Source organism: Gastrolobium bilobum, unplaced genomic scaffold (assembly GCF_033153095.1).
Source record: "Gastrolobium bilobum isolate Gb01-03AN ecotype WA unplaced genomic scaffold, APGP_CSIRO_Gbil_v1 utg909, whole genome shotgun sequence".
Classification (NCBI taxonomy): Eukaryota; Viridiplantae; Streptophyta; class Magnoliopsida; order Fabales; family Fabaceae; genus Gastrolobium; species Gastrolobium bilobum.
This window is the reverse complement of record NW_026895707.1, coordinates 732210-758406: the sequence shown is the minus strand read 5'-3', so window position 1 is coordinate 758406 and position 26197 is coordinate 732210. Positions and strand designations below refer to the sequence as shown.

At 35.4% G+C, this 26197-nt stretch overlaps 1 protein-coding gene across 2 annotated transcripts; it reads left to right on the top strand.

Annotated features, from left to right (window-relative positions):
* Positions 1-3426: 3426 nt before the first annotated feature.
* LOC133292553 (kinesin-like protein KIN-UB) lies at positions 3427-26197 on the top strand. 2 transcript variants are annotated; one of them, XM_061490976.1, is made up of 19 exons: positions 3427-3665; positions 5694-5794; positions 5921-6043; positions 6227-6412; positions 6804-7025; positions 7161-7314; positions 7419-7568; positions 7818-7906; positions 11396-11599; positions 12508-12624; positions 13433-13567; positions 13657-13788; positions 22252-22390; positions 22457-22549; positions 22913-23038; positions 23200-23325; positions 25060-25203; positions 25479-25607; positions 25689-26197. In XM_061490976.1, exons 1-19 carry the CDS (start codon positions 3500-3502, stop codon positions 25847-25849), a joined length of 2697 nt encoding a protein of 898 aa, XP_061346960.1. In that variant the 5' UTR covers positions 3427-3499; the 3' UTR covers positions 25850-26197. The 2 variants fall into 2 exon arrangements, with proteins under 2 accessions (XP_061346960.1, XP_061346966.1); XM_061490982.1 differs by having other exon boundaries at positions 13418-13567.

Here is a 26197-nt window from a genome sequence, read left to right as displayed (position 1 = left end):
ATATTGCGTTTGTTTTTTTAATTATTTTTAAGGGAAAATATTTTTATTTTTGCTGTAAAAATTTAATCTCTGTCGCACTCTATAAAAGTGAATTAGTCTCATTATTAAGAGTGAGAAAAGGTTAGTGAGATCCACTCACTTTTATGTAAGTGTGACAAAGAAAAAAAAAATTGCGGCGAAACAGAAATGTTAAACATTAGATACTTTTTTTCTTTTTTTTAATTAAAAATCATGTATAGACATTTTATAATAAATAGATAAATTTTGTTTTTAAAAAAAGTAAGGGTAATAAAAAGTTTATTTTAATATATTTTTCAAAAGTCATAAAGAGTAACTTATGGAATACCCTAATCCTGTTGTTGTCTTCTTTTGTATTGATTTGAATTAGGGCATTTATCAATCAGATTTGGTTTTGCTTTTATTGGGTTTGGACTTAATTTGTTTTGTTTTGATGGAGTTGCACGGTAAAGTTAAACATATGGGCTTTAGAGCGTTGTCTTGTTTTCAATTTTATTTGGGCTTAGGGTTAAATTGGGCTAATTTTGTGTGGTTTTGTTCTAAAAAAAAGAAGGTTTGTGTTGTTTTGTTGGCTAGTTTTTTTTTTAAATCCATGTATTTAATTATTTTAATAAGTTGTGTTCTTTTGGTTGAGTTTAGAAAGCATGTTTTAGAAATAGTGAAAGAATGATAAATATTATAAATACGATAAAAATAAGTAAATGAGAAGATCGAATAGTGACTAAAAATATCAAACAATGATAACAATATAAAAGTATCATTAATATTAGGGGACTAATTTTCTTGCATGAGAAAACTATTCCTTTATGTAGAGACAATAATACATGGTCCCACCATAAAAAAAAAATTTCACCCCATTATTGTGTAGACCTTACTTGAATTTTGAGTTTGTGACAGATGAATAGTTTTCTCCTTCATTATTAGATTTTTATTTAACCTGTTTATCATCAATTTAATTAGTTTGATTCAAGTATCCTTGAATTTATACAAGAGTTATTTTTTTCCATTTTCATGACTTAAATTCGAGATTTAAAATCAAAATTAAATACGTTTTATATTACCTGAATCAATAATTATTAATTAATACTATTGAATTTAAAGCATAAACTCAAGACATTTTTTCCCATTCTTATTGTTCGAACTTGATTTTTTATTGGTAATTCGAACTTGAAATCTTTAACTAAGGTTAAGGGTAACAAAATTGTACATTATTTTACCACACTGTACAATACTGTTGTCTAATACTATTGAATATTGGATTCAAGGCAAGAACAACACACCAACCAATTTTGTCAGTTGAGTGGTGACTGATGATGGTATGTTATGACTTCCCTTTCTTTCAGGGCACTTCTACTGCTTCTCATTCAGTTCCTTACCAACTAATCCATCCGAGTCACACATGCAAACACAGAGATAGATACTCACAGTCACACTCTCTCTCTCATCACTTTTTACTTCCAATCATAGTCTATGATGTATTGACACGAGATACGAGACACGATACGACATGTCGATATGTTAATTTTAAAAAATATCATATTCTGACATGTGGAGACACGTTTTGATATTACATAATATTTTTAATATATAATATAATTCATATTTAATACTTATAACAGCTTATAATAAGTCAAATATTCAAATTTTACAACATAAATATAAATAAAAATAATTTTTCGTACCTTGTTAATTTTTCATGTTAAATTTCATAACAGTGAAAAATTGATTTATAAATTATTTTTTCATGTTTAGGTAATAAAATAAAATTTAGTTTTAAAAAAAAGAATGTGTCGGATATATGTCGGAACGTTGACTGCGTGTTGAAAAAGTATGTCGGAACGTGTCGGAGCGTTGACCGTATGACCCCTAATGTTAACCGCATGTCGAACAAGTGTCGAAACGTGTCGGTAAAGTGTGTCAATGTCCATTTACAAAAAAAAAAAAAAAAGTGTGTCAATGTCCGACACGTAAATTTTCAAAAATTTAACGTGTCGGTGCTTACGAGACCATAGTAAACTCTACAATCACTTTAGGCACACACAGCCCATACCCTTGAACCTGAGTAATGGTAGACACTAGACACACACACCTTTGGATTACAGTAATATTAGATGCACCTTTTTACACACACTCGATATCACTCCTTTTTTTTTATTTTTTTATTAAATGTCTAATTTATTTGTCTAATAATTATTGATTTGGTTAATGATTATTGACCATTGTACGCATTTAATCATGACAATTATGTTACAACTGCATGACTTGTTGTGAACCCCAGTTATCTCGTCAGTAGGTAATTCATTATTTATTGCAAGTCATTATTGAGAATCTGAGATGTAATGTATGTAAAAACTTGAGATTTCCACCCGTCGATATCTCTATTTATTTCCTTTCTGTATTAATATAAATAATATTCAAATATGATAAACTAAAATATCGTAATAACATTTTCCAAAATAAATAAATAAATCGTAATATCATATCATATTCTAAGTGAGGAATAACCTCAAATAAAATAAAAATCATTCTATATTGTTTCAATAATAATTTCCCAATATCTCATGCATTATATGTGTTAAAAAACAATTTAATGGTCCTTATTTCCTACCCTCATCACATGACACGCACTAAACATTTCATTTCACCATTTTTCTTTTAACTTTGGTCCACTGCAAATAACTATACATTAAGCATTACATAATCCCACTAAATCACCTGCTAAACTACTCATAATGTGCACAACATCCTAAAGTACTTCATGTATATATGAGAAAAATTTAAAGTAATTCCGGCCCACGACGATCCTTCCATTAAAAAGGTAATATTTGGAGAAAAAATAATAATTTTTTCTCTCATCTCTCCTCTATCCTCACTTTCTTCTCTTTTTCTCTTTCTTCCGGCCCCTTGATTTGAATGTGCAGGGGAAGCACAAAATTAAAGCTTTTATATATGACTCTCTATAACTAATGAATTATCTCATAACTTATCTCAATGTTTTGCAGAACTTAATACGATAGCTATAGCCTTCAAACTAATGCCCAAAACATCATTGCTAGTTATTCTTTCGCTTGTTCCGTATATACAATTACCAATAGAAACGTTTAACATTAATATTTACCTCAGAACAACATGTATTTTTAAGTGCAGGAAAAGTATTAAAAATATAAATTAAATAATATTTCGAAATTATAAGATATACATATTTTCAATCAATAAATAATTAAAAAAAAATTTCTCTCTTTCTATCACTTTCTCCCCTGTATGGTCCCTCGTCCCTTGTTTCTCGCGAGTCATGGCCACGTTCACTCGCTCACACCTTTTTTTTTTTTTACTTATTTTTATTTTATAATATCATTTTTACGTGCCTTTGAATTATGAAATGAAATATTTCAAAACAAAAAATTGAAGGAACACATTTGAATTTCCACACTCAATTCCTTCTTCTTCTTCTTCTTTCTCCTTCTTCTTCTATTCAGTGTCAATGGCTTCGAACGTTCACCGAAACGGCGTCGCTCAAGCTCAAAGGGGAAGCACCAAGTTGGATCGCCCAAACCACCTCAGAACGGCGTCGCTCAAGCCACGTCAAGTTGGATCCGCCCTCCGCCGCAGCAGCCCCGGCTCTCTCGCCGCTCGAAACGGAGACGGAGGTTAGTTAGTTACTTAGTTAGTTAGTTTGTTACTACCGTTGCATTTTCCTTCGTTACACACGCAAAACTAGTTACAAACACTAAGCAACGGTAATATATACGGTGTGGTCACAGAGGACTGAGCGAGGAGCAATGTAGCTCTAAATAGGATCCAAATAAGGAACGATTTCACTCGCTTCTGATTATGACCTCACTCGTAAACCTAATTATGAGGTTTTGTGAGTTCGTGAAGATTGATTTAAGAACAAGGCCTTTTATGTGCCAACAAGTGGTGGTTGCATATTTCTCTTCTTGTCTTCGAATTTATTTTTATTATTTTGGGTGTAATTTTTAATACGTAGATGTTGAATTAGAAATTGAACATGTGATATTGGACCAACCATGTCTTAAATTTGAATTATGCATGCTACACCGTATTTTAGATCTGGCCATAAGGGTAATACTTGCCATACTTGCGATGGTAAGATATATATTTGTTCTAGCTTTTGGTTATTTTGGATTAGTAAGGCTTGTTTTTAAGGGATGCTATCGAAATTGTTTTCTATGAGGCTTTCCTTCTTATTTTGATGCTCACAGTTATTATTCTCTGCTTTTGCGCTTTTTCCTTAGTTTTGTGTGTGCCATGATTATTGATAGAGTATGTTTTGTTGTAATTTATTATTCAGTTCTTGTTATCTGGGATTGATCTTGCAAAAGACGGAGAGTTTGATGAGGATTTGAGCCGTAGAATTATAGCAGATTGGATGAAATGGCGTAGTACAATGAGATTTTTGTGTGATCGTCCAATCCCTCTTAGGTTAAAAGGAAATTTTCATAAAACAATATTAAGGCTTGCCATGCCATACAAAGCTGATATTGGTTAGCATAGAAACAACATTAGCATGGGAGTAGCGGAAATGAGGATGCTAAAGTGACATGTGGTCATACAAGGATGGGAAAAATATGAAATGAAGATATCCAACGAAAATTTGGAGTAGTACCGGTGGAAGAAAATATGCGAGAACATAGATTTAGATGGTTTGGGTATGTTCTTCAAAGACTCCTAGTCCTAGATGCTTGTTCAAGAGTATGGCATAAAGAAAGGAGAAAGTCAACCAAAACTTACATGGGTAAAAATAGTACACAAGACTTGGTGAAGTCAGAAATAGATTGGTGTGCATTTGTTTTAGCATGGAGTGGAAGAAATGAAACACAGGTCAGACTTCATGTCTTTTTGGTCTCAAAGCAGAGGTGAATTTTTTTGTGTTTTGATTGAATCTGAAGCCCTGTGTTTCTGATGTAAAATGAGGGCAAATTGCAAAAATACCCATAAAATTTTGAGTCAATAAAACACAAAATGGCAGGGTAAAGAGGGGAATTTCCCCCTGTGAGGAACGACGGCTGTGATGGCTGCGATTCTATGGGATAGCAGCTGTGACAGCAAAACAAAACACTATTTGATTGATATAGTGGCTGGAGGACGTGATGTGCCACTGTGTCGCTATAGCGTGCCATTGATTACCTTGATTTTAATATAGCTTGGAAATGAATGATGTGGGCTCAGCTGGGTGTAGAGGAGAACCCACTCCAAAAAGCCAGGTTGACAGGAGTTGAGAGCCTCTGTTTTGAATGGGAAGTCCCTGTCTCACACTGAGTTGTTATAGGACTGAAGCTCTTTTGTTGATCTGTTGGGTTGAAAAAGTGGTCTATTCACACCTGTTAATGGTGGGTGTCATAGTCCGGCACCACTTGTCTTCTATTTCAATTTTATATGTAACTTTTGTTAGAGAAGATTTTGGAATTGATGATGATGGTGAAAAGGCTATGGAACAGTTCATTGCATAAAGGTATTGGGTTTAAAGGAACTTATGGCCATTGGCCAATATGTCTAGAAATTTATCTCTAATTTCCTTGCAGTATATTTATACTTACGTTATATGTATTTTGAAAATCAATTCTTAAAGAGAATGCGACATTTCAAACATTCTCTTCTCTTTTGTGCTCTTGGCAATATTGTTAAACTTGTTCTCTTATCATGCTTGAGTACAGTGCCTGGAAGGGTTCGAGTGGCTGTAAGATTGAGACCTCGAAATACGGAAGAAATGATGGCTGATGCTGATTTTGCTGACTGTGTTGAATTACAACCCGAGGTTCATCTTGGTCAACCATCTATATATTCTGCATTTTAATTTGATTATGGATATAATTTTTGGATTTCTTTTATTCGTAAGCCTTGTTTAAGGTTTAACCCTTTCTTTTTGTTAATTCTCTTTCAGCTTAAAAGGCTGAAACTTCGGAGAAACAATTGGGATTCAGACACTTTTGAGTTTGATGAAGTGCTTACTGAATTTTCATCCCAAAAGCGTGTTTATGAAGTTGTAGCTAAGCCAGTTGTCGAGGTTTGTCATAATTTTGAATTTCTTTATTGTTCAAGAATATCCTTTATTTACACATCAATTTTTGCTTATTTAGTGTCATTTGATAAACATCATTCTTAGTGGTTATACAATGTCTCCTTCAAAGGATTGTCATATTTTTAAATGTTTGATGACTCAACATTTCTTTTGATATCTGGTTTGTAGAGCGTTCTTGATGGTTATAATGGAACTGTGATGGCTTATGGTCAAACTGGAACGGGGAAAACTTTTACTCTAGGACGATTGGGGGAAGAAGACACCTCTGATCGTGGTATCATGGTTCGTTCCATGGAGGATATTTTAGCCGACCTATCTCCTGAAACTGATTCTGTCACTGTCTCATATCTGCAGGTTGTATACTTTTTAGTGTATTATTGCATTTTGCCTCATATGCATTGGTTGTCATACTTCTGGCATCATACTGCACCTATATAACTGTTTAGGCAAGAGAAAATGAGAGAGATTGAGATTGATGAAATCCATGTGTCTCAACTACACAACGGAGACTGAACTATATAGCGAAAAATTAATAAATACAAAAAATACAGCTATCCTAAATTCCTGATCTTTAATTGCATGATTTGGTTAGCCTATACAATGAATCTAGACATGTTTACATACTTTCCAACAATAACCGTTAAAGTTGTGTTTTGTATGGTTTGATTGTGCTAGTGTTCTCTGTTTATATAATTATCCTAGGCTATTTGACTTTTTGCTGAAATGTCTTCTCCAAACTGTGTAGCTTTACATGGAGACTCTTCAGGACTTGCTTAATCCAGCAAATGATAATATTCCCATAGTGGAAGATCCAAGAACTGGTGATGTGTCTTTGCCTGGGGCAACTCTTATAGAAATCAGGGATCAGCAAAGTTTCTTGGAGTTGCTGAGAATAGGAGAAGCTCATCGAGTTGCTGCTAACACAAAGTTGAATACTGAATCTTCCCGTAGTCATGCTATACTGACGGTGAAATAATGAACTGTCTTTTGTTTACTTTTTAATTATTTTTACATATCGTGTACCAAGATATCCAATTAGCCTGTATTTTTCATTGCATAAAAATAATATCTAATGTTGATGAAGTTATCTATTCTCACACAGGTACATGTTAAGAGGTCTGTCGTGGAAAGTGAAGATATTGTTTCTACTGAGAATAATGATACCTCTCACTTGACTAAACCCGCAAAACCACTTCTTCGAAAGAGCAAGCTGGTTGTGGTAGATTTGGCAGGATCAGAGCGTGTCCATAAGTCTGGTATATACTGAAACTGAACTTAGGATTTGTGTGTTGTGTTTCCAAATATGAATGTATTTTATTATAAATGATAAACTTTGTGTCTTTTCTTTTACCCCCACCAGGAAGTGAAGGGCACATGCTAGAGGAGGCTAAATGTATCAATCTCTCACTTAGTGCACTGGGAAAATGTATTAATGCTCTAGCAGAAAACAGTGCTCATGTTCCATTTCGTGATTCAAAGCTTACTAGGTTGCTCAGAGATTCCTTTGGAGGTAAGATGCTTTAATCAGTTTTATTAGATATCAACCTATTAGCCTTCATTTCTTCAACATCATGTGATAAAATACTTTATATGTGATTTTTTGTTTATTAAACTGATTCTACGTTCTTATATATATCTTTTTTGGTCTATACTTCACGTTATTCTTCTTCTTGAATGTTATTCCTATTTGTTGAAACCTGCAGTGGTTTTGTTTATGTCATTATATATTCCGTGCTTTATGTTTTCCAATCATTTGCAGGAACAGCGAGGACTTCATTGATTGTGACTATTGGCCCATCTCCACGTCATCGTGGAGAGACTTCTAGCACCATATTGTTTGGCCAAAGGGTCAGTTTTCTTTTCTACGAATGTCTGTACTTTGGTATGTTTCTATTCGTATAATATGTTAGATATAAAACCATTATTGGGTCTCTACCTAACATCTGAAGCTTTTTAGGAGAGTTGGTTGTTGTTGTTGACTTGGTATCAAATCCTATATGATGAAGTAGTTAGGCATGGCTAATTTGAATTTTAATACAAAATAAAGTGGGCTTTTGCATTATCCATGCTTTAAATATAAAGTGGGCTTTTGCAATATCCATGCTTTAAATTTGTCCACTCAGCATTTTGAGTCATCGTTCGGGACCCATCCCTCATTAAACCAGGTCATGTGCATGACATGTGATCATCCCTCTCAAAATTCCCTTCTCCACTTTGATTTGTTTTCCCCTCTCCATTTTTTCCAATCCAATTTCACTGGAAAATCACGTACTCCTTCTCACTAAACTCAAATCAGCAACCACATACTTGCAAGTCTAAAAGAAGAGTGGCACATATGGATCTCCTCCATTTTGGAATGGCATCCTTGTACAACCATACCACCATTTTTTGGTGTCCATCAGCTATTTAGATTACAAGAAAACAGATGGGTTTCTCTTTCTGTCCAACAAGTCATTGTCCAGCAAAATCAAAACAAAGATTGTAAGTTTCTCATAGATAGGTCATCGTTTATTAGGAGACATCGTTATTGCTCTCACTCTCAACACCGTTTGCATCAAATCTTCCTTAGAGGTATCTTGTTCTTCCAAATGGAGGGTATCAAGGAATGAGGAAACCTCACTCCTAAAAGATTTTGCCCATAGCCAAAACCCAGTGCTAACCGTGGATCCTGAAGATTCCCCAAACACAAACCCACAATCAAACGAACCCAGTCCCCTGAAATAGAACCTCCCTGCTTCCAAGTGTGCACCGCTGTGAGCACTGCTTGAACCACTACCACCCACCATGACACACCCACATAGCCCAGGCCAACATATGTATCATCAACTAGGGTTGGCAAAAACGAGCCAACCCGTCGGGTTGGCTCATAACCCGCCAAAAATGAGCCGGGTTGGGTTGGCGTAAATGAGCTGCCAATCCGACCCGATCCAACCCTGAAAAAGACGAGCCAACCTGCGGGTCAAACGGGCCAGCTCGCGGGTTGGGTTTTTTTTTTAATTAAAAATAATAATATCAAAAAGACAAAAGCTGCAGTCGACATTTTCTTAATTCTTTCATCGTTTTCAACGAGCCAACCCTAATCTTCTCAATTTAACATTTCTCCATTATCAGCCAAGTTTTATTGGATCAAAGTGAATCAACTCAAAGGTAAAGCTTTGAGCATTTCTCCTATTTCTTCGAGACCCTTCTTTGGTAATGCTTTGAACGCAGGAGTTGCAAGGAAGTTTCAGTTTCGGGTCTCTCATGCTCCAAAGCTCAATTATGGGCCAGTTATTGTTTCGCTTAATGGTGTTTCTAATGCTGGGCTTCTTCCCAAGGAGTTGGAATTTTAGCCATCCTTCGACGAATATTTCAAGGCTATGGAATCTGCCAAAACTCTTAGGGGCAAGAAGCATGCTAATGATGCTACTATTCAAAAACAGAAGACTGGGGGAAAGGGAGATGAAGGAAATGAAAATAAAAAAATTAGAAGGGTTGGAGAGAAAATTGATACAAAAGATGGGTTTGAAGCTGCTAAAGAAGACGTGGCATTAAACGAGTTTTTTTTTTGAGTCAACTCGCGAGCCAACCTGCAGGCAATATTTCGAACTAACTCGCGAGCTTTTTTTGAGCCAACCCATGAGCTTTTTTCCGAGTCAACCCGCGAGCCAACCCTAACCCGGCTCGTTTTTTTCGGGTTGAATACGGGTTGGGCCGGGTCGACCCGTTTTGAGAACCCTATCATCAACCTCTAATATTAGAAGGCCTAAAACAAAACAATTTCAAATCCCAGGCATTAGAACTCATCCTCTGTAAATTCCCCCCACAAAACATCATGTGAACGGTGAACCACGAAATTCCTAGTCACACCAACCCTTAGAACCACTGGTGTTAGGTGATTGGTCTGTGTTCGGATTGACCATGTTGCTCTGTTTTTTCACTGTTGGGCTCCTGTTTCTGTCTTGGCTGGGGTTTGGTGGCTTGTGGTTCTTTCGGTGGATGTGGGTAATTGCAACTTGCAAATTGGAGGTGCTGCAATTTTCAACTACGGTGGAAGGAATTAAATTCAAGCTGCAATCTTCATTTGGTTTATAATGCCACAATTTGGGTAAGAGGGATCTAAAATTTATGGTTGTCATTGGTGGTAGAAGAAGGAAGAAGATTGGATATTGTGAAGCGAAGGCGAATGGGGGGCTTCTATCATTTTATTTCTGATAGAGAAATATAATATAAAACTATTAATGTGGCCTTTACTTAATAGTTTAAGTTTTTGGGTTGCATTGGTTTTTAACATGGTATTAAAGCCTCCATGGCCAAGTGGTCACAAGTTCGATCCTCACGACTCTCCATTCTAGTAAAAATAATAATTAAAGAGGGAGGTTATACTTATAACTTCTTTTCCTTTACAACCTCTTACAACCGCTTTTATGGCTGTTGGATCAAAATCAAATCAATTGCCCTTACTTAATGTTATTTTGAAAGTATAACCTCTCCCATAACTAAATATTGTAAAGCTTAGCACAAGTATGTGGGGCCTAATGTATTGTCCATGCTTCAAGCTTAATGGGCTTTTGTGTGTGAGGGGACATATTAGAGAAATATAATATAAAACCATTAATATGGTCTTTATCTAATAGCTTAAGCTTTTGGGTTGAATTGGTTACTTTACAATTTCCATGGAAATCATCACATGAGATTTTCGCCACTCCTATATGGACAAATTTAATGCTTGGAGGATCATAAATGACAAGTGGAAAACTTGGTTTGAGAGTCTGTTTAACACGTTAGGTATCAAAGGATCTATGATAATGGCAAGGACCAAAAGTGGCCACTTTTAGAAAGTAAGGGACACGAACCAAAATGTAAATTAAAGAGGGACGGAAATCAAAAGATGATATAATTTATAGGGACCAAAAAAACATTTAGCCCCCTTATCTGAATTTATGCGTTTAAATTCCTGTTCATTGTATATTTTTCAATGTTTAAAGTAATTTTGATGTCAAAGTTGAAAAAATATTTTGAAAAATGGTTTTCCCAACCTCAATATTGGAGATCTCATGTCCCAGTTATTATTAAATGCGTTAATTTTGAAGACTTAGATTTGCCTACCTCTCTGTGCCATGCATTAATCTACTCTTGCTTGTATCTTGATTTGCATATCTGTCCAGTTAATTCCTCCCTCCAAAGTTAATTCATTTTATCACAGTTTACAGTGTTTGATTGACTTGTTACTGATATTTTCCCTACCATATGCCTTATTATTATTATTCTGTTTACTAGTTCAAATTAAAAGCTTTGTTGAGAATCAATATAGTTGGCTGTGCATGAAAGATGGATGGATGTGTATTTATGTCTCAGGCTATGAAAGTTGAGAATATGCTGAAAATAAAGGAGGAGTTTGATTATAAAAGTTTGTCTCGGAAGCTTGAGGTACAATTAGATAAACTTATTGCAGAAAATGAACGGCAGCAGAAAGCTTATGAGGATGAAGTTGAAAGAATAAATTTGGAGGCACAATGTCGTATTGCTGAGGTTGAGAGGAACTTTGCGGATGCATTAGAGGTTTGCTGTATTTTCTATACAATAATAGCACTATCTTGAACACAATACCTTGTTTTTAAAATGAAATCTTCTAGTTTTGAAATGCTTTATAAATTTTATCAACATGTTGTAGGGATGAGCGTCCATCCCTTCAAAATGCTTTATAAACTTATAGATCCGTTGTTATTCTATGTTTCAGATGGTTTCTTTTTAGTCCTTTTCCTCTTCAATCCCCCCTCTCCTTCTTTTCCCCTTCTTGTCTTTTATCTTATTTTCTTTTTTTGTTTGTTTAATCTCCTCTTATATATCATTGGGTTCGTCTACTACTGACCCCAATTAGCTTGGGTTAAGGTGCTGTTAATGTTGATGTTGATGTTGTAGGGATGAGCGTTTTAATTGTTATTAAAGTATGTGATTCAGGATCTTTATACTTTAGCACTTGATACTTGATTTAGGATGTTTTTCTAGCCTTCCTGTGCTGTGAACAGTAACTACAAACAACAATACTGAGGTTGTATAGAAATTAGAACAGTTTGTATGATATATTAGGGTTTCTGGCTGATTAAACAGATCTGAATAGGGGATTTAATTGGAAGAAATTAAACTAGAAATATGGAGGTAGAGGAGGGCCTAGGCTCCACAGAGGGTTCTTAGATATTAAGACCTTGGAGTTTCATCTTCTAAGCCACTAGTTTGCAATGTGGGTGTGGTTGCAACCAAGTGCCAAATTACAAAATTTGCAGTTTTGTTTGTTTCAAGAGCACCCATAACTACATTGTATTTCTGGGGCAGAGATTACACATGGTGCACACTTATTTTTTTGAGAAGTAAGAGTCTGCTAACTCTTATGAATTTCTTTTTTATTTTTTTATTTTTATGAAACCTCTTTCATCTTTACATAATGTCTCATATTGAGTTGTTTCCTGTAGAGAGAGAGATTGAAATGCCAGATGGAGTACATGGAATCAGTTAAGCAGCTGGAGCAGAAGTTGGTGTCAAGTCAAGAAAGACATGGCTGCAATTATTTTGAGGATGGGTGTGGAGAGGTATTCTATTTCAAACAATATTAACTATTTTGGTACTCTTGAAAGGGGATTCTTTTTCCATGTTCTTTTATTACTGATGGATATTTTGAGCTATTGACGTATGTGACCGTTTTCCCAAGATCCGTCAGTCTCTTCCTAACTCTTATTGTTTTGTGCTTAGGTTGTTGTGAAAAGTTTTTTTTGAATATAAAGTAATTACTGTTGTTAATCTGTGTTGAAGACCAACTCTCGAAAAAGTTTAGATTGTTAAGTGAAATCCCGTAAATGGTTTTATATTTCTAACACACCTCTATGTAAGAGCCTTTTTTAGCTTGAAGCATAACAATGCGCAAACCGACCTTGGAGTTGTTACGTTGTCAATCCATACTGAATACGTGCCTCACTTTTCTAACTTAAAATTCCATTAAGACAGACTCTTATATGATAATAATAATAATATTATTATTATTATTATTATTTTTTGGGGGGTGGGGGGGATAAAATATCATGCTAATATATTATCATAGTAGTTTTTCGGTTAAAGGATAAGAATTGAACTGTTTTACCTTGCTGGTACATTTCAATATCTATATCATGCCATCTCCTATTTTAGGATTTTCCTGCCTTTCCTTGTCTTTACTTCAATCTTCATGGTTCGTGCTAAATTCAATATTATAATTAACAATTCAATGTTCACTGGTCCTGATGTTAAAGTTTATGTTCTGACAATTGGCTTGTTGAAGTAGTATAGCTGGTGATATGATATCCAATCTACAAATTTTATTTTCTCTTACTTGCTTATTTAATTATTTAGTTTGTGTTGGCGCAGGGGCCTACACTATCTTCTGCAGATGAAATTGCTGAGGTCAAAAAGCTGTTTGAAAATGAAAGCGATAGGAGAAAGGCAGCTGAAGCAGAGGTAGAATATCTAAAAAGTCAGCTGGGAAGAAATACACAAGCAGAGGTATATTTCAGTTAAAATTACAAACTTCTCTGGCTGCATATTTTTCAAGCATTGATTTCTTGTATATTGGAAACTTTTTTGTGTACTAGGCAGGAGGTGATGCAGAGATTATAAAGCTTCGCAGCATCCTGGAGGATGAGGCTAATCAGAAAAAGAAACTTGAAGAAGAAATAATAATATTAAGAAGTCAATTATTGCAATTGAACTTTGAAGCTGACCAGGTATAGTGTTACTGACTCAGTATGCAGGAGTCTATACAATTTATCTTTGCAGTTAGCGGTGTAAATGGGCCAGGTTAGACCAGACTTTAACTTCGATAGCCTAAGCCTATATGAAATATTTAGAGCCTATACTAGCCTATTAGCCTATTTGATTTATAGGTCTGGCTTGATCTATTATAAAAAAAACTAAAGCCTAACACGACTTGTAAGGCTTACTAAGTTGCAAACTAAGGTTTATAGGCCCAGACCAAACTGAAATATAAAATATAAAATTTCTTATTCACAAAGATCACATGAAATAATATTTTCATTAACAACTCATGAAATAATATTTTCATTAACAACACTTGAAATAATGTTCATAAATATCACATAAAAATTTCATATATATATATACATATAATTTGCACTTTCTTTACTAATTTAATTTAATATTATATTTTAAATTTAAATTTAAATAAATATTTATTATTTATTAAAATTACATTAATCCTATTAATTTGAAAATTAGTGTTTGATCTCAGAATATGTCTTTAAGTGAACAATATATATCATAAATATATTATATTATTAAATAAATTAAAAAGGCTAGCCTGCAGGTTTTTAGACCAGGTTTTTTAAAATGAGTCTATGGCCTAATTTTAAATGGATTTTTCTAAAAGCCTAAACCTAGGCCAGGTCAGGCCTAAGATAGGCCAGACTATAAGCCCCTGATAGGCCGTGTGACCCATTTACACTCCTATTTGTAGTGATGTTTAATATTTTAGTGCTTCATAAATTAGCAATTATGTAATACCCCAGGAAAAATAGTAATAATAAAATCCATAATAATAATAATATGATAATAATAAAGAAATAAATTATTAATAGTATATACTCTTATTGTATCATAAAATTTAATACATAGGATATTTAATGAGTCAGCCTTGAGTTAGCAATATCTTTTTTAATGAGTCAGCAATATCCTATAAATAATACAAGCAAGAGGATATAATATCATGAGCCCATGAGAGAACTAAAAGGAAAGAAATCCTAAGAAGAAAAGGAAACAAATAATCCTACGAAAAAAAGGAAACAAATAATTACAGAAGAAAAGGAAACAAATTCTATATGAAAACAAAATCTACAAAGCCCATTCATGAGCTTAAAACTTCAGCTATAAATAGGGGCTTAATCTAACCAAACCAAACCAAATCACTTCCAATCCTCATCACCTCTCCGTTTCCCTTCTCCTCTTTCTCCTTATTTCCAATTTTTTTATTAAAATTTCTGTAGTTATTATTTTTCTTTGTTTACTGTTGGGGTTCCATTTGCAAGGTATGGGACTTGGAGTCCCACATTGATTGTATGAGTAACTAATGTGGACTTTATAAGGCCTTGGGCACTCCCACCTTTTGAGCTAGCTTTTGGGTGGTGCATCCCAAGGTCTCATCAAATGGTATCAAAGCATCCATCACGTGGAGTTGTGCGTGGGGGCACGCACTAGGGATGCATGGTGGAATGTTGGGATTCCATTTGCAAGGTATGGGACTTGGAGTCCCACATTGATTGTATGGGCAACTAATGTGGGCTTTATAAGGCTTTGGGCACTCCCACCTTTTGAGCTAGCTTTTGGGTGGTGCATCCCAAGGTCTCATCATCTACCAACCACGCTTCCCCTCTCTAATTCCTCTTTTCCATAGGAAGTCATTAAACACGGAGTCCAGGTAATCCTAACACCTAGAGAGTCAAGGGTTAGCTTTATATGAATTTTTGTTTGATGTAATCTTGACCTTTAAATTAAGTTACATGTAATCCTAGTCCCTCGATATAGGTTAATTATATGAATGTTATTGGGAACATTATTGGGTTGAATTTTTTTGGTTAATTATATTGTTGGGAATTTTATCCTCTAGAAAATATTAGAATTAATTATATAATTATTTATATTTGGGTATTTGATTTGGGAAATTATGATAATTGATTTGGGTATTTGATATGGGAAATTATGATAATTGATTTGGGTATTTGATATGGGAAATTATGATAATTGATTTAATTATACTGTTGGATAATTGATTTGGAAATTACACTCTTGGATAATTGATGTGGAAATTATGAAAACTCTTTGAGGAAATTTTCCAAATATGTGGTTGATGATAAGATATAAATTTTCCTTGTTTGTGTGTGATTGTGATAAGATAATAGTAGGAAGAGAACCATTGCTGACTCATTAAATATCCCTTGTATTAAATTTTATGATATACATAAGGGTATATACTATTATTAATTTATTTATTTATTTATTATTATTATTACTATTTTTCCTGTGCTATTAAAAAATTATAAGTCCACATATATTTGAATACATTGTAATTCAAAGAGCCTAAATGATTTAAGGATATATTTTTCTTTTTTAATGCAAGAAAAAAGTTTAAAAAGAAAGGAGTGAGAGTGAGAGTACTAATGGGGGAGGATAAGAAATCCATCTATATTGAAAACAAGGGAGTGGTTCAAAAATGGACAAAGCTCACCAATATCATTGCATCCCATTTATGGAAACTCCCGTGAAACAACAATGAGCAGAGCAGCAAATGGAGGTCATAAACATAATCTGTAGAATATTCTAGAGTCTTTTTTAGAGTCTAGTCTCTTTGATTAGTGTGATGCCTCTTCGTTTGTTGTGTACTTTTATTTATTTTTATTTATTACTTCAACTCCTTAACTACCTTGTAATCTGTATATATAGAACCCTTTGGGTGTCAATCAATATATGAAAAACATTTCTGTCTTATATTTCATCATGGTATCAGAGCAGGTTATCCTGTGGTCATCTTGTAAACCTCCACGTCTTTTTTTCCTTTTTTTCTTTTCACTTTTCGTCTTCTATAACCCAGATCTCATATCTGGACCGCTCCAATCACGAAACCAAGGCCACCACTGGACTCAGAAGCCATTTCCGAGTCGACCCACGTCAGCCCCATCGCTGGAAAGTCAGCCACGCGCCGCCCTGTCGGTCTCCGTTTGACACGCGGCTTTCACAGAACAGCTCGCCTGGCCTCCCTCTTCCTGTTCAAGAGGGTTTAAATCACGATTGGAGCACCTTTTTTTGCTGGGTCTTGTTGTTTCCTCTTCATCAAGCTTTGTTCTGAACGTTTTTTTTTTTTTTTTTTTTAACAATGGAAGATGAAAATAATGAGGCTGAGAATAAGCATTATGACAAATCACCCGGTGGAGTTTCCGGTGTCTCTCCTCCTCCCTATTTTTCGTCTTCCGGAGACAACCCAGCTATACAGATTACAAACCACCGTTTAATCGGTAAGAATTATGTGCAATGACATCAATCTGTCAAGCCGTTTATCCAAGCAAAAGGGAAAATGGGGTATCTTGATGGAAAAAAGGAAAAACCCGAAGCTGATGAACCTGATTATGATAAATGGATGACTGAAAATGCCTTGGTCATGACCTGGTTGACTAACTCCATGGATCCTGATATCAGTCAAACTTATTTGTTTCTTGATACGGCTCAGGAAATTTGGGATGCCGTTAAAGAATATTATTCTGACCTGGGCAATGCTTCTCAGGCTTTTGAACTCAACACCAAGGTAAGAGAGTTACATCAAGAGGGGATGTCTGTTACTGAATACTTTCTTGCTTTAAAAACTCTGTGGCAGGAGTTGGATCTTTATGATGCAGCAGATCTTCAAGGTTTAGAAACTAATGCAAGGTTTAAGAGTTACTTAGAGAAAAGACGTCTCTATGATTTTCTTGTTGGCCTTAATCATGATCTTGATGATGTTCGTGGTAGGATATTGGGTCTGAACCCATTACCTTCCATTGCAGCTGCTTTTTCTATGGTACGACGGGAGGAACTTCGCCGAAAGGTAATGTTGGGAGACAAGAACTCTAAATCCTCCGATGTATCTGCCTTAGTAGCAAAACATAATCCTCGTCCCCCTAGTGATAGAAAACGTTCTGACCGATGGTGTTCTCATTGCAATAAGAGTGGTCACACTCGCGAAAAATGTTGGGAAATTCATGGAAAACCACCAAACTGGAAAACAAAGGGGCTGAACAAGAGTCGTGCTTATCAAATCTCTTCTGATGATAAGGGTGAGGAGTCTCGTGCCTCTCCAAATTCCGATGGTGTATTCATCCCTAAAGCTCAGTATGAGCAATTTCAGAAGGTGATGTCTCAATCTGCTGAGGCAACTAGCCATGTTGCTCAACAAGGTATGCCATTCCATGTTGATCGTAGTAGTCGTTGGATTCTTGATTCCGGAGCTTCTGATCATATGACAGGTAATGCAACCTTGTTCTGTTCTTATACCCCTTATTATCACCAGTCACGAATAAGGACTGCTGATGGTAGTTTCTCTAATATTGCGGGAAAGGGATCCATTAAGCTCTCTGAACATATTACTCTGAATTCTGTCCTTCATGTCCCTTCTCTTACTTGTAACCTTATTTCTATTAGTAAGCTTTCCTCTGAATTGCGTTGTGGTTCTAAATTCTCTGCCAAAACCTGTGTTTTTCAGGAACAGGATTCGGGGCTGATGATTGGCAGTGCTAGAGAGGAAGAAGGGCTTTACTATTTTGAAGAAGATTCTCATGAAAAGAGATTTTTTGCAAATCACTCTTTGTGTTTATCAGATGATTGTAATGATGTTTTGTTGTGGCATCGTCGTTTAGGACACCCAAATTTATTTTATCTTCAAAAGTTGTTTCCAAACTTATTTATCAATAAAAAACCAAGTTCCTTTTGTTGTGATGATTGTCAATTTGCAAAACACTCTCGTGTTTCTTATTCCCCCAGAGATTATCATGTTTCGTCTCCATTTACATTGATTCATAGTGATATTTGGGGACCAACTCGTGAAAAAAATATATCTGGAGCTCGTTGGTTTATTACCTTCATTGATGATCATTCCAGAGTATGCTGGGTATATCTTCTAAAGGATAAGTCTGAAGCTGCAACCACTTTTAACAACTTTCATGCTATGGTACAAACTCAATTCCAGACTTCTATCCAAATCCTGCGAACTGACAACGGTACTGAATATTTCAATTCTGTTCTTGGTGATTACCTAACCAAGCAAGGTATTATCCATCAAAGTTCTTGTCCTAACACCCCTCAACAAAATGGGGTGGCTGAAAGAAAAAATAGACATCTCATTGAAGTTGCTAGAGCCCTCTTGTTTACAATGCATGTCCCTAAATACCTGTGGGGGGAGGCTGTCTTGACTGCCTCATATCTCATCAATCGAATGCCCTCTCGTGTCCTGAATTTTCATTCTCCCATATCTTGCCTTACCCGCTCTTTTCCCTCCTTTCGGGCTCTATCTTACCTTCCTCCAAAATTGTTTGGCTGTGTGGTTTTTGTTCATATTCCTCCACATCAAAGGTCCAAACTTGATCCTAAGTCTGTTAGATGTGTCTTCATAGGATATCCTCCTAATCAAAAAGGTTACAAGTGCTACTCACCTTCTCTTCGAAAGGTCTTTGTTTCTATGGATGTTACTTTTTATGAAACACAATCATTTTTTTCCTCGACTTCTCTTCAGGGGGAGTCTATTGGTGTAAATGAAGACATGTCTTGGATTCCAAATAATTCTACTGTCTTACCTTTACCCTTGGAAACATCTGTTGTTCCTCTACCTTTGGAGACAGGGGGAGTTAATGTACAGGAGACAAGGACAGCAACTGTACCAGAGACTGGAGATCCTCCCGGTAAATGGGGAAAATTCTACAGCAGGCGTAAATCTCCTCAAGATCCTCTAGACTGCCAGGATTCTGACCCGAGTCCTAGTTCCAGCAATCCACTTGAGAACACTGGTACAACTAACCTAGATATGCCTATTGCTCTTCGAAAAGGTACTAGATCTTGCACTGCTCATCCTATTTCTCATCACATTTCATATGAAAAGTTATCTCCAGGTTTTCGTGCTTTCAACACTATATTAGACGGTACAAAAATACCAAAAAATATCCAAGAGGCACTTAATGACCCTAAATGGAGGGATGCAGTCTTTGAAGAAATGGATGCACTCAGAAAAAATGGAACTTGGGAGTCCGTGGCACTTCCCAGAGGAAAGAAAACTGTAGGTTGCAAATGGGTGTTCACAATAAAATTTAATGCAGATAACAACATCAACAAATATAAGGCCAGATTGGTTGCCAAAGGATTTACTCAGACTTATGGATAGACTATCAGGAGACGTTTGCTCCCGTTGCCAAACTTAACTCTATTCGAGTCCTACTGTCACTTGCTGCCAACCTTGATTGGCCCTTGCATCAATTGGATGTAAAGAATGGCTTCTTAAATGGGGACTTACATGAGGAAGTTTATATGGATCCACCACCTGGTTTTGAGGAGGGAGATGGTTCAGTATGCATGTTGAAGAAGTCTCTTTATGGACTTAAACAATCCCCTAGAGAGTGGTTTGACAAGTTTACTCGTGCTGTTAAAGGAAGAGGATTTATCCAAGCTCAGACTGATCACACTTTATTTTTTAAACACTCCGATAGTGGTAAAATTGCTATCCTCATTGTTTATGTTGATGACATAATTGTCACAGGTGATGACTGGGAGGAAATAAAATCTTTAAAGGGGGGTTTAGCTAATCAGTTTGAACTGAAGGACCTTGGATCACTCAAATATTTCCTTGGAATGGAAGTTGCTCGTAGCAAGGCAGGAATCTTCTTATCTCAGAAGAAATATATCCTAGACCTGCTACAAGAAATAGGTATGCTTGGGTGCAAGCCTGCAGAAACTCCATTTGAACCCAATATTAAATTGGGAATTGAAGATGGAGAAGATGTTGACAGGGAGCTGTACCAAAGGTTGGTAGGAAAGCTGACCTACTTATCTCACACTCGGCCTGATATTGCATTTGCAGTTAGCATGGTTAGCCAATTCATGCATTCTCTTAAGGAAAAACACCTTAGTGCGGTTTATAGAATCCTCAAGTACCTCAAAAACACCCCTGGTCGGGGAATGCTCTTTAAAAGAGGACACAAGAGGATGATAGAAATCTATACAGATGCTGATTGGGCTGGCTCTGCAATGGACCGAAGATCCACTTCAGGATATTGTACCTATGTCTGGGGAAATCTTGTGACCTGGAGAAGTAAGAAACAAACTGTTGTTGCCAGAAGCAGAATTTCGGGTACTAGCCCATGGCATTTGTGAAGGAATCTGGTTAAGAAGACTCCTTGAAGAATTAAAGATATCTTATTCTCTACCTGTCAGACTCTATTGTGATAATAAGGCTGCTGTCAGTATTGCTCAAAATCCTGTTTATCATGATAGAACCAAACATGTGGAGGTTGATCGTCACTTTATCAAAGAAAAATTGGAGGAGGGTAGTGTATGTTTGTCATATATACCTACCAAGGAGCAAACAGCCGACATTCTCACCAAAGGGTTACACAAACCCATCTTTGAGGATTTAATTAGCAAGTTGGGGATGATCAATATATATCTCCCAACTTGAGGGGGAGTGTAGAATATTCCAGAGTCTTTTTTAGAGTCTAGTCTCTTTGATTAGTGTGATGCCTCTTCGTTTGTTGTGTACTTTTATTTATTTTTATTTATTACTTCAACTCCTTAACTACCTTGTAATCTGTATATATAGAACCCTTTGGGTGTCAATCAATATATGAAAAACATTTCTGTCTTATATTTCATCACAATCCTATCCTAAAAATTAAAGGAAATGAGACGTCCTTGAAATTTGTGCATTTCTCTTTAACCGAATACCCCAATGAACTGCATGATGGTTCAGACTACAGGAATTATTACGAGTTTCATATTTTAGAACTACTGGAACACAAAATATAGGCCACCAGGAGCTAGTTTCTTAGTGATATTGTGACAAATATGTACAATGTAAAGTACTTAATCAAGTTGGAAAGATTGGTTAGCACATTAAAACTGCAATAATCGTTGTGACATAAAGTTTTCTTGTCTCTCTATATGTTGTAAATAAGGAAAACATATGTACTTATTTATTTCCTTTATTAGCCAGATTATTATTTCCTTATTTTTAGGATTTGGGTTTATTCGTTCTTCAGCCCATTAGACCCAATAGTCTCTCTATTATATATATTGTACCCCTTTTGTACATGTTCTCTAGAGAAAGCAATGATATTTCAGTTTTCTCTTTTCAAGTTGGTATCAAGAATTTACTAAAAGTTGGGAATGATAAATATCCATTCTTCAACTTGAGGAGGAATGTTGTAAATATAGAAAATATTTGTAATTTTATATTTCCTTTATTAGTCAGATTAGTGTTTTCTTATTTTTAGGATTTGTGTTTATTCTTTTTTCAGCCCATTAGGTCCTTTAGTCTCTCTTTATATATATTGTACCCCTTTTTTCAGTTTTCTCTTTCCAAGTCTATACCTTGTTCTTTTATCATGACTTTGACGTAGTGTTATTTAATTTATTTATGTGAATATAAATTATTGTTCTGGCCATAGATGAGAAGGTGTTTAGAAAGTGAAAGCTCTGTAAATGCATTCCCTGCCGTGGATTCTTCCATGTCTCAAGTTAGGCATTCTCAACTGAAAGAAGCTGGGAATGGTCAGAAGTCATCTGTTGCTGCACTCTTTGAGCAAGGTACATGTTTGAGTTGTAATTGAAATTTGTCATCACTTGTGTATATGACTAACGTAATTTTAACAGTTGGATTGCAAAAGATATTGTCGTTGCTGGAGTCAGATGATGCAAATGTTCGAATTCATGCTGTAAAAGTGGTGGCCAACCTAGCTGCTGAAGGTTGTTGCTATCGCTTCTTAAGGCTGTTATTTGATCTTCCACTTTCTATTACTTGTCTCTTGATCTTCCACTTTCTAGTTGTCTCTTGATGTTTGGCTAGCAAAATCTTCAAAACGAAGTACATTATGGTGATGGAAATACTGATAATTTTGTAATAGGTGGTAGTGGATTCTGGATAGTATTTTCCTGATTTTTTATTCTTGTTTTTGTTGCATGTGTCATTGCATCATATTATACGAACTCTGACAAGAGCTGAAATTCATACAGCAGTCAGAATAGTCATCCTTTCATTGAAATTGTTTTGTTCAGAACAATTATAGCTTTAAGATTTTGTTTAGTAATTTGTCTCAATATAATATGCAGAGGAAAATCAAAAAAGTATTGTTGAAGCCGGTGGTCTTTCTTCCTTGCTGATGCTTCTTAGAAGATACGAGGATGAAACTGTTCGCAGAGTAGCAGCTGGGGCAATTGCCAATCTTGCCATGAATGGTGATTGTTGATTAACAGTTTTATATATATGTATATATAAGTGTTTTGAGTTAACGGGAATGTACTTCGTCGGTTGTTACTACTTACTATTACTAGTTATTAGTGGTTTTGTGCATTGAACTAGTTTTGATATTACTTTGCTTTCTTTCATGGCAATTCAGAAGCCAATCAAGAACTTATAATGGCTGAAGGGGGAATCACTCTGTTATCGATGACTGCATCTGATGCTGAAGAACCACAAACTCTTCGAATGGTTGCTGGGGCTATTGCTAACCTATGTGGAAATGGTACGTTTACTTATTTTTTAGTCATTCATGTTGCCAAATGTCCAAAATATACATTTAGCTACCAAATGAAAATATAAGAATAAATACTTGAAGACACATCACGTTGGTGATGAGCTAATAATTAGTCCAATTATGATGCCATGATTGCCTCCTAAAGCTGAATGATTGATATTTTCCATAATCTGTCAATGCTTAGTCATCTTTGTGATTTTCTTACTAATTCACATTCATACTAGCAGAATCAAACTTACGTGGATGCTGCATCATGTAATCTGTTTGTCCAGAGAGATTTAATTTGCATACATGTATACATATCAAGCTTTATCCCACTAGGTACAGGTGGATTTGGCTACATGGATCAAATGCCATTGAGCTCTATCATGGGCCAAATTTTCAATAAATCCATTTAGATCAAGGTCTATTTTAATAATTTCTCCTCAGATTTTCATCTCTATCTTCAAGCCTGTTTGGATGTTTTTTTAAAAAAAAAAGTTGTTCTCACTAAAAATGAGTGTTTGGATGTGAATTTTTAAAAAAAGTAGAAGTCACAAAAAAGTCAAGATCTTGCTTTTATTGAAGTTAGAATTTCTGACTTTTAAAAAAAGCAGAAATCGAAAGCCAAATAATTTTTTCAAATTTAAATTTGCCCCAGCCCCCACCCTCAACTAACCCCACCACCAGCACCACTACCACCACCATCGTCATTTTTGATAATTTTATACATAAAAACTGCTTTTTAATTTTAACATCCCAACAATTTTTTTAGTTAAGATTGCTTTTCATTTATTACATTCAAGTGCAAAATAACTTTAATTTTGAAAAAAAAAAGTCCTTCTGAAAAAAGCAAGCCATAAAAAGTCCTGTTTTCAAAAGCCCATACTTGAAAGGAGAAAATTGAAAATTATTATTGATTTTCAAGAGTACATGTACAAAGGAGTACAATATATATAGAGAGAGACTAATGAGCCTAAAGGAATAAACCCAACAAAAAAGGTAACACTAATCTGATTAATAAAGGAAACAAGTAATTATGGATATTTTCTATATTTACAACACCCATCCAAACGGGCTCATAATCAAACTATCTACCATTTGACTCACTTTTTTCACTTGAGCCTCTATTAGTCTTCTCACATTTTTTCTTGCAAGTCTACTCATCTACCTCAATATTCTCATCTATGCTTAAACTTATTTTTTTGCTCTTGTTGGCACTTTACGGTCCAACATTCACTATCATAATCTGTCTGGTAGAATTTTCCTTTAGTTTGATAGGCTCCTTGTGAAGAAGAATTTGCGTAACGTTACAAAATATCTCAAATGAAGTTAACGTGTTGTGGCTTTCTATTTTTTTTTTTTTTTCAGTAGATGTGGCTTTCTATTTTAGAGGTTTCAAGAGTACTGTTTTTACTTTATGAAACGTATTAGGAACTCATCATGCAATAGTAAAACCTTGGCGCTAGCTTCATGTCATTGTTCTGCATTCTGGTGTTTCTTTTAATTAAAATGTGTTTTGTAGAGAGAAAATGAGTACAGTGAGAAGTGAGAATCCTTATTTTCGTGAATGTACAATAAATAGTCATAAGTGCAAATATATTGCTACTATACCAACAAGGTTTATGGAAAGATTACGCTTTCATTTGTAGATTTTACATTTGAAGTCATGATTATTCTTCTTATTTCCTTTACTAGATATTAATCATTAATCATTGATGAAATATTGTGTTCTTCATCCAGATAAAATATTGATGAAGCTGAGATCCCAGGGAGGTATTAAGGCTTTACTGGGAATTGTAAGATGTGGACATCCTGATGTTCTTTCACAAGTTGCACGAGGAATTGCCAACTATGCTAAATGCGAGTCTCGGGCTTCAAATGAAGGTTTGTTTTCTTGTCAAGGTTGAAAATGCTATATGAGGGTATGTTAAATTATATTGAAAATGAACAAAGTTGTTACGTAACAGCTGCAATGAAAATATCAGGGTCAGTGACTTACTTTTAGATTAACTTTATGTTTCTAAACATGTCATTGCCACCAATTTCCCCCACTCTGCTGCTTCCCACTTCTGGTGCTGCCATATTTCTAGCACCAAAAAGAAATTTACGATATATAAGTTTTTTGTTTATAGTCTGGTAATTGTATCTTGCGTTCACAGGGATAAAAAGTGGCAAATCTTTTTTGATAGAAGATGGAGCACTTCCATGGATGGTACAAAATGCTAATAATGAAGCTGCGCCAATCAGGCGTCACATTGAACTTGCACTCTGCCACTTGGCACGGCATGGTAATGGAACTTCTTCTGGTGTTTCTAGTTTTTCAAAAGTACATTTTTGCAAAAACTCAATTGAGGTTATAAACATTGCAGAAGTGAATGCAAAAGACATGATCAGTGGAGGTGCCCTTTGGGAGCTTGTTCGGATTTCAAGGGATTGTACGCGAGAGGACATAAGGAACCTTGCTCGTAGGACTCTCAGTTCTATCCCGACATTCAAATCTGAATTGAGGCGATTACGTATAGACTATTGATTGCAGATCTTACATGGGATTCTTCATATTTGTTTTTGTTCCACTGCTGATGACACTGATCTACTGATAGTACTGCAGAAATCTTCTGAATGGGGCAGTTGGTAAGTTGTTCTATACCTTGCTATTTTTGTATAAGGGAAGCAGGGTTTAGTAGGTACTTTGTGGTTTCTAGTCATCACTGACTTGATGTGTAGATAGGAGGAAGGAAAGGGATGAAGAAAAAGGAGGTTTTGGGTAGGGGAGAGATGATGTTGATATTTTCAGTTAAACAAGGTGTAGTCAAACTCTGACTGCCCCAAACTACATGAAACTGCCCAATATTGTATAATTTGATTTACGTAAGTAATG

What these genes read in the sequence shown, in the direction of transcription:
- LOC133292553 (XM_061490982.1), top strand. Translation starts at nt 3,500, where the DNA reads ATGGCTTCGAACGTTCACCGAAACGGCGTCGCTCAAGCTCAAAGGGGA. An exon ending in TAGCTAAGCCAGTTGTCGAG is followed by an intron (nt 6,044 to 6,226) that starts GTTTGTCATAAT and finishes TCTGGTTTGTAG; the next exon opens with AGCGTTCTTGATGGTTATAA. An exon ending in TTGAGGATGGGTGTGGAGAG is followed by an intron (nt 12,625 to 13,417) that starts GTATTCTATTTC and finishes TTAATTATTTAG; the next exon opens with TTTGTGTTGGCGCAGGGGCC.